Source organism: Brachyhypopomus gauderio, chromosome 11, assembly GCF_052324685.1.
Source record: "Brachyhypopomus gauderio isolate BG-103 chromosome 11, BGAUD_0.2, whole genome shotgun sequence".
In the NCBI taxonomy this organism is placed as follows: domain Eukaryota; kingdom Metazoa; phylum Chordata; class Actinopteri; order Gymnotiformes; family Hypopomidae; genus Brachyhypopomus; species Brachyhypopomus gauderio.
In genome coordinates this window covers 2,782,126-2,797,931 of record NC_135221.1, presented here as the reverse complement: position 1 = coordinate 2,797,931, position 15,806 = coordinate 2,782,126, and the positions used below count along the sequence as shown (strand labels likewise).

The 15,806-nt window shown below is 45.5% G+C and overlaps 1 protein-coding gene and 1 long non-coding RNA gene across 2 annotated transcripts; both read left to right on the top strand.

Annotated features, from left to right (window-relative positions):
- The first annotated feature begins 302 nt into the window (after positions 1 to 302).
- Positions 303 to 9,639, top strand: LOC143526588 (ubiquitin domain-containing protein 2-like). The gene is made up of 3 exons (XM_077021063.1): positions 303 to 463; positions 3,531 to 3,767; positions 8,563 to 9,639. Exons 1-3 carry the CDS (start codon positions 316 to 318, stop codon positions 8,991 to 8,993), a joined length of 816 nt encoding a protein of 271 aa, XP_076877178.1. The 5' UTR covers positions 303 to 315; the 3' UTR covers positions 8,994 to 9,639.
- A 2,721-nt stretch (positions 9,640 to 12,360) lies between these two features.
- LOC143526490 (uncharacterized) lies at positions 12,361 to 14,217 on the top strand. Its single transcript, XR_013133864.1, has 3 exons — positions 12,361 to 12,462; positions 12,551 to 12,603; positions 13,304 to 14,217. It is a non-coding gene; the product is annotated as an uncharacterized LOC143526490 (long non-coding RNA).
- The last annotated feature ends 1,589 nt before the right edge of the window (positions 14,218 to 15,806 follow it).

The window sequence follows — 15,806 nt, the reverse complement described above, 5'->3', positions numbered from 1 at the left end:
AACTGGTACAAAAATCACAAATTATGGAAATAATAAAAGTTTGATTTTGGTTAAACCAAAATCCCTGAAGGAAAATAGGAAAATGCTTTTTTATTTTAAATTGTCGTCGTAGGAAATACTGTCGCTTTTAACTTAGGGTGTTGTGATGCAAATTATTTGTTGATGTTTTAAAATGCATTTTCATCAAGCGCACATCCCACTGGTCACAGCGAGTACGTTTGCGTTAGCGGAAACAGCTGGTGCGGGTTCACCCCGCCCATGAGGGCTGGTGCTGTGATGTGATGCTGTGATGTGATGCTGTGATGCTGCGCTGTGATGCTGGAGCGCGTTGGAGCGGCAGAGCGCAGGAGCGCAGCGCACAGAGCGCGTCTGGTACGCGCGGCCACCTCACACATGGGTAGCTGTCTGGGTGGTCACCATGACTCCTCGGGCAGCTTAAACGGACTCTCTGACGGAACAGGAGGTACGACATGCGTTCATTCTCGAGGTTTCTCTGACCAGTGGTTTTTTATTCGCGGTGCCGTATATCTCTCAGGGCCTAGGTAGTCTGTGTTGTGAAATACCATCCTGGTCTCTAATGAGACCTCTTGCTCGTTACGTGAACGTGTCCAATACACGTGAATGAATTAGGATGGAGCTCAGCTCACGCGATCTTAGTTTAGAGTGACTTAAGGTGCGAGTCGCCGAAACTGCTGGTGTAGTTTGCACGAGAAAGTTAACCGCTTCTAATTCCTTCGATCCGGGTTATCTGGGATTATTCTGCATCTGAATGTCACTGTAATGTGCATATCAGGCATGACATTTTAATAAATCTATCTCGGTGTATAAGGTTGTTGATGGATTATATTAACTTTGGGCAAATACGTCTTAATGCTCTCTACACTCCTGACTGCGCGTCTGCAGAATGCGTTTTTCTGTGGAGATATTACATCTCTCTTAAATGTCAACAACGTTCAGTTGTATAAGAACGAAACGACTCCTGCAACTTAGCGTTCATTAAAGGGAACCTTGAAGTTACCGTGTCATACATTGGCACGTTTTCCATTAAACTGTAGAGAAGGTGGTTGTGTCAAAAAGACCTTTGCATTACATGCAAAGAAACTTGTACTATGGTGTGTGTGTGTGTGTGTATAATTGACTTACTAATTCAGTACTGTGGTGTGTGTGTATAAACCCTTAGATACTGTGAAATGTTTGGCAGGAGTGCACTGAACCTTATTTTAATCTGGATTAAACAAGCGTGTAGCCATTGGACTCATTAATTGCAGCATGCAGTGCACTGTGCAGTAATAGCCATAAAACTTATATAAAGATGAACATTCATCTGTGATGCTGTGAAGTTGCATGAATCCAGTATGACAGAATGTTTCACACTGTGCACTGTAAGGTGAATGAGAGGGAAGTCAAACGTACGATCTGTGTCTGGATCACTGGTGTTAAATGAATCAGCTGTTGTGGTTTACTGTATGTGTGCAGGTAGAAGATTGTGGCAGTGGGGTTTTGTTGCGCCGATATGGGCATTCTTTAGTGTTTGTGTGTGTGTGTGTGTGTGTGTGTGTGTGTGTGTGTGTGTGTGTGTGTGTGTGTGTGTGTGTGTGTGTGTGTGTGTGAGAGAGAGAGAGAGAGAGAGAGAGTGTATATGTGTGTATCTGTGTGGGCATATGTGTGTTTGTGTGTGTGTGTGTGTGTGTGTGCATGAGTGTGAGAGAGAGAGAGTGTGTATGTATGTGTCTGTGTGTGCATGTGTTTTTTGTGTGTGTGTGTGTGCGTGCGTGTGCGTGTGTGTGTGTGTGTGTGTGTGTGTGTGTGTGTGTGTGTGTGTGTGTGTGTGTGTGTGTGTGTGTGTGTGTGTTTACTTAGAAGGAGGTTCAGTGTAGATGTGGTAGTTTCAAATATTTCCCACAAACAGGCTGGAATCTACCTTGGGCCTGTGACTGTCTGGTGAGTAACTGCAGTGCCCTGTAGTAAGAGATGTAGATTCAGAATTGTATTGAAGTACACAAAGTTTCCAGAGAAAAAGAAAATTTGGACAGAGTTCCTTCATCCGCTGTGCAAGCAAAGTGTTTCTGAATGTGCTTGAGCAGCTGATGAATGAGGTCTGTACAAAATGTCCCGTTTCCCTGGAAACTTTGTGTTCTTCATTACAATTTTTAATCTACATATCTTACTACACTGTAGTTACTCACCTGGAGTCTTACATATAAAGTGTGTGTGTGTGTGTGTGTGTGTGTGTGTGTGTGTGTGTGTGTGTGTGTGTGTGTGTGTGTGCAGTGTTACTGTACATTCTTTCCTCTTATTCATTTTTATTTTAATATGTAACAGGCTGTCAGCATGGATGAGTGTGAGCAATACTCTGAAACCCATTTCAACCCCTCTGCTGACAGGTATAATTACTAGGCCAAAACCCTGTTGGAGTCTTGGTGATTTATGCTGTGACACCACTGAACGTTGCCTTAGGCTCTTTTTCATCGAATAACTCCAGTTATTACCGGTTCCAGGTTTAGGTGAAGAGCTCTAAATGTTTGGCACTGCAGGCAGGCGACTGTCTGCTGTATCATCTGCTGACTCCGCACATACAAATGCCACCATGTGCGTTAGTGGTTTTGGGAGGACGTAGCCCCTCCCGGCACTGTCCTCCCTGTCCAGAGGTCTCGCACGTCTTCACAAACAGGCCAGAATGTCCAGGCACTCAGCGAGCTCCTCTCCAAATGTCCTCTCTCTCCTTCACGGCTGGAGCAACCACCTGGTCAGACAAATGCTTCATTATCTCCTTTTGTTCAGTGTCGGGTCACTTTGGTATTGAGTCCTGTGCTGTCATCACTGCTATTGTCTCTATTCTGAGTTTTGTGGTTCCAGCAGTGAATAATTCATGTGTGCTGCTCCTCATACAGTTTTATGACTATACCTGCAAGTGCAGCGGAAGAAATCTGATACTGATGATCAGACACATAACTTTTACATAGGATCTGCCTCTCTGTATATTTTTGCACACACACACACACACACACACACACACACACACACACACACACACACACACACACACACACACACACACACACAGTTCTGTGCATGTAGATCGTGGCAAGGCGTGGTTTGTTTCACTGTGATGCTGGTAGTCGTCTGGGTTTTTGGTGTGGTTGTGGTTTTTGGGCTCCACATCATTCATTAATCAAGGTTGCAAATGTCCCTCTGTAATTAGTGTGTTGTGAAAGGTCACGGCTGCTGATTTCATTTACGGTCCAGTCTGGTGACGGTTCTGAGCAGCGTTCCTCAGACACGCTTTTTCATTCACTCAGACAGTTACGCCGATTGTTCTGTCAACTAATGTCAAACTACGCCGGTCACGCTTCCCTGAACCTCACTCACCGCCGGACGACCCGTCGGTGATGTTAAGACTGGACGTTTACTTGCTTAGTCAGTGTTGGCCAGTCTGCACTGCAGTGGCCACTACGGCTTCCTTTGCTTCCTCTCAGAGGCATGCTGGGTAGGCCCGAGTCTCACACTGCGCACTCTTCCCCTCTGCCCAGGGCCTCTAGGCAGGAGTGTACGTCTGCGGAGAGACCGGCCCAAGTGGAAGAGTGACTACCCCATGACAGACGAGCAGCTGCGGAGTAAGAGGGATGAGTTCTGGGACACGGCACCCGCCTTCGACGGCCGCGCCGAGATCTGGGACGCGCTCCGAGCTTCGGCACACGCCTTCGAGAGTGGAGACCACGAGCTGGCTCAGGCCATCCTGGACGGGGCCGGGGTCACCCTGCCTCACGGTACCACCAGCGCTCGCTCCAGTTCTGGTGCCTGTGGACACGCCAGAGCTGGCCATACGTTGTTTCTGAGTGGACCGATCAGTCTCAAGCAGTTCTACGAGAAATCTTAAATGCACAGACATTCCTGAAGTCTGATAAATGTCGTAACCTTTATCAGAACTTTGCAGGTGTTACCCGGGGGTTAACCTTGGCATGTTTGTGCTTGCACGTTTGGCGAGGGCTAATCTTTAGTCATGTTGTAGTAACTGAGATGACTGGACACAAGTGAGTTAGGGAGTGAGGTGCTTGTGCAAACATGCACAGTTTATTATCAGTTCACAAAAGAGGTGGCCCAAGATTGAGTGAAAGTGACAGTATCGGTGGCAGAGTGAACCTCTGAAGACATAGCATGGTGTTAGTCAGGTTTGCTGGCTAATTCGGGGTGTCAAGACTGTGAACTTAAATAAAGACAGGCAAATGAGAGACTAGGGAAGGGGGCGTGCTTCTAAACACGATGATTCAAAGCTGGTGAGGCGTCGGCGTGTGTGATTGGTGGATGCATGTGATGCGGGCTGGCTGGGGACTGACTGGGGTGTGACATCAACATGCAGCATTTTAACCCTTAACCTGTGACCTATAGCTGTTGGACATGTGTGGTGTGTTGATTGTGTCATCAGAAACACTCCACACATCATCAGACCTTTTATTCTACATATAAAATAGTTTTGTTGTGTGCAGCTCTCCTGTATAACGTGACTCTCTGAGTTTGGTCTGATCATGCATCTCCACTCCTGGTCCTGTCTGTCTCTCGATTCCCGTCCGTACAGACAGACTGAACGGGGGGAATCCCAGTTTCATGGTGCTTTTCATTGTGGCTTTTATGAGCTCCCCATGAAAGTTGTTCATTTAAGGGTCATGAGGGTGTATTTGTGAGACAAGATGGGAATAGCAGGTGTGTTAAGTGGTTTTCTAACAACAGCCGTGCTTCCCCACTTCTGCAAACGCAGTTTTGCGGTTTGTGCTCTTCTCGGTAGATGCAGTTTCCTGTGAGAGTTAAGATGCCGTGTCTCCCCTGTTGGCTGCTGTAGGTTTATTTTAGGAGCTCATGACAGTGAATACAACAGTTGGGGAAAGATCTGCTTATTCTCAAACCACTCCTACCACACGACACCCGATGTGGCATGTGAGGATAGTGTTGGGTGTCGTTTGGTTCTTCTGATACCTGGACTAAAACTGTCGTGCCTAAATGCTTAGAGGGACAATGTGTGTTTTGTTTTGTTGTTGTTTTTTTTTTTCTTCCAAATTTGAACTCCAAAATGGTACAGTGTACCGTTGCCTCACTAGTGTCAGGGCACGGGGTCACCCACGGTGCCCTGCTGGGCAACAGGGTCACCCATGCTGGTCATTCCAGAGCATCCTCCTGCTTTCAAGTGAATTTGTGTCTCGTCAGATGCATCAGCACATTAGACGTGTTCCCCCTGTGCATGCAGTGGTTTTTAAAGGAGCAATAAGTCATGTTTCCAAAGATTCTTATTCTCATTATTCAACGACCAATTACATATAGCAATTGCATGTAATATCCACAAACCTTACCTGTAAATTAACACATTGTTCATTACAAATAAGGACTTTAAAAATGAGGACAAACACCTCCAACCTCATGCACCTGAAAGAGACCAGCTCTCGAACTCTTCCAGAAAGAGACCAACTCTTGAAGGTTCAGGCAACTGTAGATGACTCCAGGCAGGTGCAGTATCCTCTGACACCCTCTTCCCCAGCTCAGTTTGAATTTTAAGCTCACAAGAAAAAAACACCTGTGACTAAGACAGCAGTCTTTCCTGCCATTATTTACAGGACACTATTTAAAAAGTGACTGACTTAGAAAGGCTGTTAGCTGGCTTTTGACTTCCAGTGTTAGCATCATGAACCTCTTCTGTTCTAAACTAGAAATTCAACATTTGGACTCCATAACTTGGTCCATTGCCTGAGACTGGGTTAAGTGAAGAATAGTGAACTTTTGCTTTCTGCCAAGTGATTTTTAAGTGGCACTGAAATCTGCGCTGCGATTTGACCCAGTAGATACTGATGATAAAGGAACCAGGGCCAAACTGGTCCCAGATTTGACTCCCCAACTCTATGTGTAAATACTGTACTCAGATGAACAACACTGGTACTAGAGTTTGAGAGGTGCTTTAATCTGATGTCTCTGTGTATGCGTGTGTCAAGATATGCTCATTAAAACTGCATGGTATCACTATCCATCCCTCACACCAGCAGGTCACACACACGCACACACGCACACACACACACACACACACACACACACACACACACACACACACACACACACACACACACACACACACACATACATAATGAAGGAGCAGACTGTATCGTTTACCCGCCATCCTTTCTCCCTGTCTTGCTCCTGGATGCTTCAGGCTGTGTAGATCACATTCTTCCACAGAGAGAAGCTCCACCCCTTCACCTCACACTCCCCCACACCAGACAGAAGCTCCACCCCTTCACCTCACACTCCCCCACACCAGACAGAAGCTCCACCCCTTCACCTCACGCCCCCACACCAGACAGAAGCTCCACCCCTTCACCTCACACTCCCCCACACCAGACAGAAGCTCCACCCCTTCACCTCACACTCCCCCACACCAGACAGAAGCTCCACCCCTTCACCTCACGCCCATACTGTCGCTCACATACTGTCTGTTTCAGCCGCCGTTATTTCCTGTAATAATGTACTCGGTGTACTGACATGTATCACTGACACACACACACACACACACACACACACACACACACACACACACACACACACACACACACACACACACACACACACACACACACACACACACACACACACACACACACACACACACACACACACACACACACACACACACACACACACACACACACACACACACACACACACACACACACACACACACACACACACACACACACACACACACACACACACACACACACACACACACACACAAAACGCAGTCATGGCCTAGCGGTTAGGGAACTGGTCTTGTGACCGGAGGGTCGCAGGTTCGATCCCCAGGCCATGACTAAGGTGCCCCTGAGCAAGGCCCTTAACCCTCAATTGCTCACTTGTATAAAAAATGAGATAAAAATGTAAGTCGCTCTGGATAAGGGCGTCTGCCAAATGCCATAAATGTAAATGTAAAATGAAGTAATTCAAACAAAGCATTTGATCATGAGAAGATCTCTGATTTAATATACTTTGACCTTGTCTAGAAACATGTCAGTTGTATAACATTGAACAGACAGTTATGCAGACAGCACACACTTGTGGGATAAGCACACGGTTTGCTGCATGTGCTGAACTCCATTTTACAGCTACACTCCAGGACTCAATGGGTCTTTAAACAACATTTATGGGGCCTTGTAAAACTCTGCTCAGTCAGCTGGCTTGCTGAGGCTCTTGAGTGTTTTCAACACAGTAGAACTCGACCAGCTCATTTTGTCTTTCACTCACACTTGTTCCCCACATCTCTCTTTGCCTGCTCATCTCCGTGCAGTTTCTCAATCAGAATTAATATACATAATCATATGGGTGCGGGGGCCATGGGCTGTTTTATACAGAGTGCATTTTTAATTTTTAATTTTTACTTTTTCTAGAGTGATATCTTCATGCCAGATGTTGTTCATCAAAACCCTGAAGCAAAAATCACATGAGTAGATTTAGTGTCAGACTCTCTAAGGATTTTCTGAAAATGCGTTTGAATTTCTGGCCCTGCTCACACCTGGTGATAACACGCGTCGTGGTGATCTGAGCACACAGACTTCCAAAACATTTACAACTGGCATTTTGAGTGTGTCTCCAGTGACCTCTTGTGATCGGGTTTCTTGCATAATTTCCATTGAAGGAAATACCACGTCCGTTAGCTGCGTCAGTCCTGTGTATCTGTGATTCTGGTCCAGTGCAGGTTTTAACCAAGTTACCGACTGCACAGTCTGCTGTTGTCCAGCTAGATATAAACGCTGTTATCGAGGATGCAGCGGGTGTGTTACTTAACACATTACAGATTTTAAACAACCACTTGACTCTGGTTGATTTTGACTTTCAATGTATCTGTATTTACACTGCCATCTAGTGGATGTCAGGTGACATAATTTCCCTGAAAGGTGATGTTGAGTTTTAATATAATTTAAGGGATTTTTCGGAATTTGTAATTTGACAAGAAACCAGCGAAAGATCACTGGACCTCTGAATCAAGTTGATTGGATTTTAGAAATGATAATCACCTCTCCCTCTCTCCTCTCTCTCTCTCCCCCCATCCCACTGTAACTCCCTTACTCTCCCTCATCCACTCCCTTCTCCCCTCTCTCTCTCTCTCTCTCTCTCTCTCTCTCTGTCACTCTTCCTCTCCCCCTCTCTCTCTCTCTCCTCTCTCTCTTCTCTCTCTCCCTCCCCCTCTCTCTCTCTCTTTCCCTATCTCTCTCTCTCTCTCTCACTCTCACTCTTCCTCTCCCCCTCCCTCTCTCTCTCCTCTCTCTCTTCTCTCTCTCTCTCTCTCTCTCCCCATCTCTCCCTCCTCATCTCTGTCCTTCTCTCCCTCTTTCCCTCTCTCTCTCTCCTCCCCCCCTCTCTCTCCCTCTCTCTCTCCCTCTTTCCCTCTCTCTCTCTCTCCTCCCCTCTCTCTCTCTCTCTCTCCTCCCCCCTCTCTCTCCCTCTCTCTCTCCCTCTTTCCCTCTCTCTCTCTCTCCTCCCCTCTCTCTCTCTCTCCCTCTCCCCCCCCCCCTCTCTCTCTCTCTCTCTCAGGCGTCCTCTCTGAATGTTACGATGAGCTCGGTAACCGCTACCAGCTCCCCCTCTACTGCCTCAGCCAGCCTGTCAACATGATTGAGGAGCGGCCCGAGTGCGACCCGGAGGACGACCTCCCCGACCCGGAGCGGCCCGACTCCCAGGCCGAGGCGGGAGAGGCGTGGCCTCTTCGCTTGCGCCTCTCCACGGGTCGTGACCTTCGCCTGGACGTGTGTGCCACCGACTCCGTCTGCCACCTGAAACAGCGCGTGCAGGCCCAGGAGGGCGTGGCCGCCACAGCCCAGCGCTGGTTCTTCTCGGGCCGCCCGCTGGCCGACAAGATCACACTGCAGGAGCTGCACATCCCCAGTGACTACATGGTCCAGGTCATCGTGAACCAGCCACCCGCCCCACCCGCCCCGCCCGCTCCCGCACCAGAGCACGGCTAGGGCAGGAGCAGACAGGGACAGACCTCGGGACTCAGAGAGGAGGAGGAGGGCATAGTGTAGTTGTTCTAAGTCTCTCTCTCTCTCTCTCTCTCTCTCTCTCTTTGGCAGAGGAGAAACTTTGACTTTAAACACTCTCTTCTTGTTTTCACTGCCCTCTATTGACTGGTATGAGGAACTACAGCTGTGATCCTGCTGGGACACTGCGCAGCTGAGATGGACATCGAGAGGAGACGCGTCTATTTGCACATTCGCTCGCAACTTTAGGCACAAGATGACTTGTACATTTCTGGAGAGCGTAAGGCCTTTAGTTCATACAGCATATGTGTGGCCTTTAACTAAAGCTCTAAAATTCCTTTATATGAGCACAATGGAAGCCATAAGATGGAAAAACCTTTCACAGATGATCTTATTGTGTGCTCGGTTGTGAAAATCACAGTGATATTTTTTATATATCTATCTTGAATAGGAAATGTATCAGAATAGTGTGTATTGAACTGTGTGTGTGTGTGTGTGTGTGTATGTGCTTGTGTGTGAGTGTGTGTGCTTGTGTGAGTGTGTGTGCATGTGTGAGAGTGTGATCCTGATCTTTGTGACAGATTTCTAGTTCTAAATGCTGCAGATTTTAAAATAAACAACTTTATGGTAATGCCATCTAAGCCACGAGACTGGAAATACGCAAAACCACGGTGGTGATTTCAAAGGTCGTGATGGTTTTCAGGAAGCCATGTTCTTGGTGCACTGGGCACAGTGTGTGTTTATTAAACGATTTCACGGCAGCTGAGATGCAGCACTCACACAGCAGTGCAGGGAGATTGCTCAGGTGTTTGGTGTCTGACCACTAAAAGGATGTGGTGGGCCATAGTTGTAAGAACAGCCTTCAATGGGATTTGCAGCTCATCACAGGTGCGGTGGGAGGAGCCACACTGAGCGACCATGTACAACTTCAGCATGTTGAGGATGTCAACCCAACATGGGGTTGAGGAACTCCACGTGCAGCGTGGAGAAGCACGTGGTTACACTAACATTATGACAAATGCACATACAGCAGTGATACACAACAAATAACTGCACAATTTATGGATTTTAATAATGCTTTCTCCTGTATATTTGCATTTATATTTCCTGGTATTATAGCAACATGCGTTGGCCTGAGACGAACCACCATCAATATTTCATAAAATGAAATAATTAAAGTATAGCTATCGCTATAACGATGTAGCAGTGTAGCTTTCTTCAACCCGGGGCTGCTGATGGCTAACCTGCTGATTATGCACATTTAATCTGCATATTACATCTGCATATTATATCTGCATATTACATCTGCATATTATATCTGTATATTACATCTGCATATTATATTGATGGGGACGGGACATTACATTAAACTCCCTCAGCACATCATCTGCATATTACCTTATATGGAATAGTATTAAATTACCTCAGCACATCATCTGCATATTACCTTATATGGCATTAAATTACCTCAGCACATCATCTGCATATTACCTTATATGGCATAGTATTAAATTACCTCAGCACATCATCTGCATATTACCTTATATGGCATAGTATTAAATTACCTCAGCACATCATCTGCATATTACCTTATATGGCATTAAATTACCTCAGCACAACGCTTCCCTTGTTCTTCTTATTCCAGAAGAGTAGAATTGGCATTTTTGTGGATCCCAAATTACAAATAATTGAATGCACTATAAAGGTGAGCAGTAGACCACTGGGGACAAATGACAGGAAGCAGGACCATGTGACTGTTTCCAGCCAATCAGATTGAAGCTCCCTCCCCCATTAAGCTCATGGACACTAGTGCTGTCAGCTGCATCTGGCGTGTTGTCTCATGTTGAGATATCTTCTCTTCCTCCAATGGCGCTGTTCTGGATGCTTGTTTTATCTCTCTACAAAATAAGTAAGTATTCCTTAAAACCGCACGTAATATCTGAATGTATCATTCTAATAGCTGGTTTTTAATAAATAAAATCTTTTTTTATTCTTGACCCCCACCCCAAACCCTTTTCTCTTTATTGACTGTATTCGCCCTCATCATCTCTTGGTATAGATCCTGCTGAACCTTTGGACCTTCCTGATTCATTATTTGTCTCGGTTAAGCCGGGTGAAGACGTTACCTTGAACTGCACTTTGGCCCGGTCCGGAACAGGCCTGTGGGTCTGGTACAAGCAAACAGTGACCCAGCAGCAACCCCTGCGAGTAGGAAGAGTGTTGACAGAAATACCAAGCACAGTTTCACCCACATTGGACAAGACCAAATTCAAAATAACTAGACGTGGCATGTCTCTCACAATTCTACGTGTTACCGAAGATGACAAAGGAATGTATTTTTGCGTTATGGCAGATTTGAAAATAATTACGTTTTTGTATGCTACATTTTTAGATGTAAAAGGTAATCGATTCATTTTTTCAACAATTATAACATACTTGAATATAGTAACTTTTAAAAGCACGTTTGTGAATTCTAGCAAGACTTCTGACAATGATTTTAAATATTTGAATTCGAATTGGTTTGCTTCAGTACATTGATTTTTGTGTTTGTGCTTATAGTGATATGTGCAATATGTTTATATACTGTAGAAATATACCAATGTACTGTATAAATTTTGTTATCTCAGTGCACAGCATTTAGGTGCAAATAAGGCTCATTTTCAGAAACACACCAGTCTAAATGTGTTAGGGAAAGCAAACAAAGATCTTTAACTGTCTTATATTGATCACGTCATCCAGAGTTAAACATATCAGCATTCTAGAGTCCCTAAGTCCACTGTTTCTCTGAAAGAATCAGTTTCTCTGCAGTGTAGCGTCCTCTCTGAGAGGAGAACAGCAGAACTCCAAGTGTTCTGGTTCAGATCTTCTGCAGGAGACTCCCATCCTGAAATCATCTCCACTCATCACAACAGCAGCCGTCAGTGTGAGATCAGCTCTTCTCCACACAGCTGTGTGTACAACCTCTCCAAGAGTGTCCTCAGCGTCTCTGATACTGGCACTTACTACTGCGCTGTGCTCAACTGTGACTGGTCCTCAGTGCTAATCACTGGTCTCTCTGGGCAGTCATGGCCTGGCGGTTAGGGAACTGGTCTTGTGACCGGAGGGTCGTGGGTTCGATTCCCAGACAGGCCATGACTGAGGTGCCCTTGAGCAAGGCACCTAACCCCAACTCCTCGCCGGGCTAGGGCTGCCCACCGCTCTGGTCACGTGTGATCCACAGCCCCCTCGTAATCACTAGTGTGTGTTCTGACTGCACAGATGGGTTAAAAGCGGAGGACAAATTTCGATTGGGGTGTAAAAAATCACAATTGACAAAATATGGCACATTTCATTTCTTTTCAAGAGTGTTCGTTGAGTCTCTGGCCTGTGGTCAGTATGGGGCTGGGATTGGGTTTCTCTCTGATGTGCAATGTCATTCTGACCTTCTGGAGCTGGAAACGGAGGAGTTGCCATGGTGAGTTGGCTCAGGTGAAGAAAACTGTCCATAACTGTCCACAACTGAAAAGTCTGTGACATGTCTCTTCTCATTGGTGGGTTTCAAGACGCTGAGCTCGTGACACACACTGGTCCAGACGCAGAGGTGATCCAGGGGCAGGTATGGCTCCCACATGCTTCCTTTACTGAAATATCTGAGAGAGTGTTAGTTCAACTAAACATACAAAGAGTCAAATCCCAGAAGAGGGAGTGTCGGTGAGTTCATGTCGTAGGCTGACATCTCTGCTCCACTAGAGGGCTGGGACACCTGTAAACTCACTACGGTTTAGCATCTCTATAATCTCACGGGACACTCACAAAACTCAGACATGTTTTTTCATAGCTCCATTGTAAAGTGCTTTATTAATCCAAAAGATTGATCAATATTAGTTGATTCAGCACTGTGCTTTACACGAGGAACGGAAGCAGCTGTGAAGTGTCGTGCATCATGTATGCTGTGCACCAAGGGCTTGAAAATAGAGAAACACTTAACACATAAATACACATGAGCTGTCTGCACCACCTGCATATTCTATATAAATACACACAGGCTTTGAAATAAACATTACAGAGTGGTGTAGAGTCACTTCACTTACCTCAGCCTGTGTGGCACAGCTGTGAACTGCTGCACTTCATGAATGTGACATTATCTGTAATTTAAATTTATTTCATATATGTACTTTGTTATATTATGCCTGTGTGTGTGTGTGTGTGTGTGTGTGTGTGTGTGTGTATGTGAGTGTATGTGCATGTGTATGTGTGTGTGTGTGTGTGTGTGTGCGTGTGTGTGTGTGTGTGATTTCTCTTGTCTGCTACAAAAGGATGCGTACGCTAAGGACTTCAGTCATGCTGTATTATATGTTTCTGAGCACAAGATAAGGAGAACAGGACTTCAGGACGATGTGCAGAGCCCAGAGTCCCGTCCCCCTCCTGACCGAGCAGTGGAGCAGGACAGACGTCTCGCTGAGCTGCTGTACTGTCCAAGTTGTGAATGTTGGAGCTTTTCACCCCACGAGTGTTGAAGATTTTTGCCATTTGAGTATTAAAGGATTTTGCCCTGTAGGTGTTTGTGCTTTTTCCCTGCAAGTATCGGGTTGTCTCATGGTGTCCAGAACTCTCCGTTATCTCTGTCCCTGTCCCTGTCATCATCACTGTGTCTGTCCCTGTCCCTGTCATCATCACTGTCCCTGTCCCTGTCCCTGTCATCATCACTGTGTCTGTCCCTGTCCCTGTCATCATCACTGTCCCTGTCCCTGTCATCATCACTGTGTCTGTCCCTGTCCCTGTCATCATCACTGTGTCTGTCCCTGTCCCTGTCATCATCACTGTCCCTGTCCCTGTCATCATCACTGTCCCTGTCCCTGTCATCATCTCTGTCCCTGTCCCTGTCATCATCACTGTGTCTGTCCCTGTCCCTGTCATCATCACTGTGTCTGTCCCTGTCCCTGTCATCATCACTGTCCCTGTCCCTGTCATCATCACTGTGTCTGTCCCTGTCCCTGTCATCATCACTGTCCCTGTCCCTGTCATCATCACTGTGTCTGTCCCTGTCCCTGTCATCATCACTGTCCCTGTCCCTGTCATCATCACTGTCCCTGTCCCTGTCATCATCACCGTGTCTGTCTTTGTGGTTGTTCCATGTGCGTATGTAGCATCTGTGTACGTGTGTGTGTGTGTCTTGTCTCATCTGTGTCGAACGGTACACGTGTGTGTGTGTGTGTGTGTGTGTGTGTGTGTGTGTGTGTGTGTGTGTGTGTGTGTGTGTCTCATCTCATCGGTGTCGGGCATTACATGTGTGTGTTGGATCTGTGTGTGTGTGTGTGTGTGTGTGTTTACCTGATAGTTCCTGTGCTTGCAGTTCTTTGTTGAATAAAAACTGCTCTAAAAGTGAAACTCCTGCTTCAGTATCATCTTCGCTCGCACCCAAAGTGCTCCCTGCTGAGTTTTGAATATGTTCATTTTTGTGATTGCAATCACTTAGAAAATATCATCCTACTTACAGTATATTTTAATTATTTACTGCAGAACTAATCATGCATTGCCTCTGGTAACATATATGACTGTTTAAAGGGTTTGTTTTACTATTGCACTTACATTTCTTCACTTTTTTTTTATGTTCTGCGTGCGTATATTATCTAATTTAAATGGTTCATTATGGAATTAAGAAATATAAAACATTTAAAGTAAGAACCATTTTGGTATGGATGTTCATGTAATCAGAAGTAGCAGTGTTGTGTTTTTATATGAGTGTCTTTCACAACTGTCTCACACAAATGTCTGGATTTAACAAATTATTATACACATAAATATAAATGGTTACAACCATAATTTCAAAGAATATCTCTACTCCACACAAAGTTTTATGTGAGTGCCTGTAAGACATGTGGACAATCCTGTAAGGTACTGTGTCTGTGAGTAAGAAACATATTTCTCAGTGGTATGTGGCATGTTGACATTTGTGTTTGTGCCAGGGGTCAGGTGATCTCCATTGTCTCTGTGTATTTTGTTAACACACAGCAGTTCTTTGACATTTTTGACAGTTTTCTTTTATTTACCGCAATGGCGAGCAAGTTCAAGTTATGAGATATATTTGACTGGGTGCAGGTTTCACTGTCTGCCACCAGAGGGAGTCCATGTGCTGAAAATCATTGTGTTTCATCATCGTGTGTGCTTGCAGGAAGGAAGTGTGGTATTAGTGTTTCATAAGCACCACTTCTCTGGGAAATATGTTTACCTTTCTCTGTTAAAAACCAAAGAGATGAAAATAAATTTCTAGGAAAATAGCAGTAGTTTTATTTTTTACTATTGTCTCCTTCTATTTCCACATGTTACTAGACAGGTCTCCCCATTTCACTTGATTGTGGTCTGCCCATTTCACTTGATTGGTTTGGTGTCTTTCTGTGCCATTTTCTAGTCCTCCAGACCACTCCAAGTCCTCTACTAGTCCACTAGACCACTCTAAGTCCTCTATAGTCTCCTTTAGTCCCCTACACCGCTCTAAGTGCTCTATTAGTCCACTAAACTGTTGTAAGTCCTCTACTAGTCCACTAGACCACTCTAAGTCCTCTATAGTCTCCTCTCACATGCTCACAGGTGTTGTCTGGGGAAGAGTTGTTCATGTACTGAATATGCAGCAGTCGAACCTCTGGGTTAGTTTGCACCTCTAATGTTTGATCTGTTGTTCATGGATGAAGAGACAATACATATTATATATTTGATCAAAACTAATGATGACACGGCAGTTGAGTGTTTCCTGGTATTTTTGGCATCAGAGACCTGCAAACAGAATTAAGTCTACACCTTGTAACTAACAAGCAGCAGTGC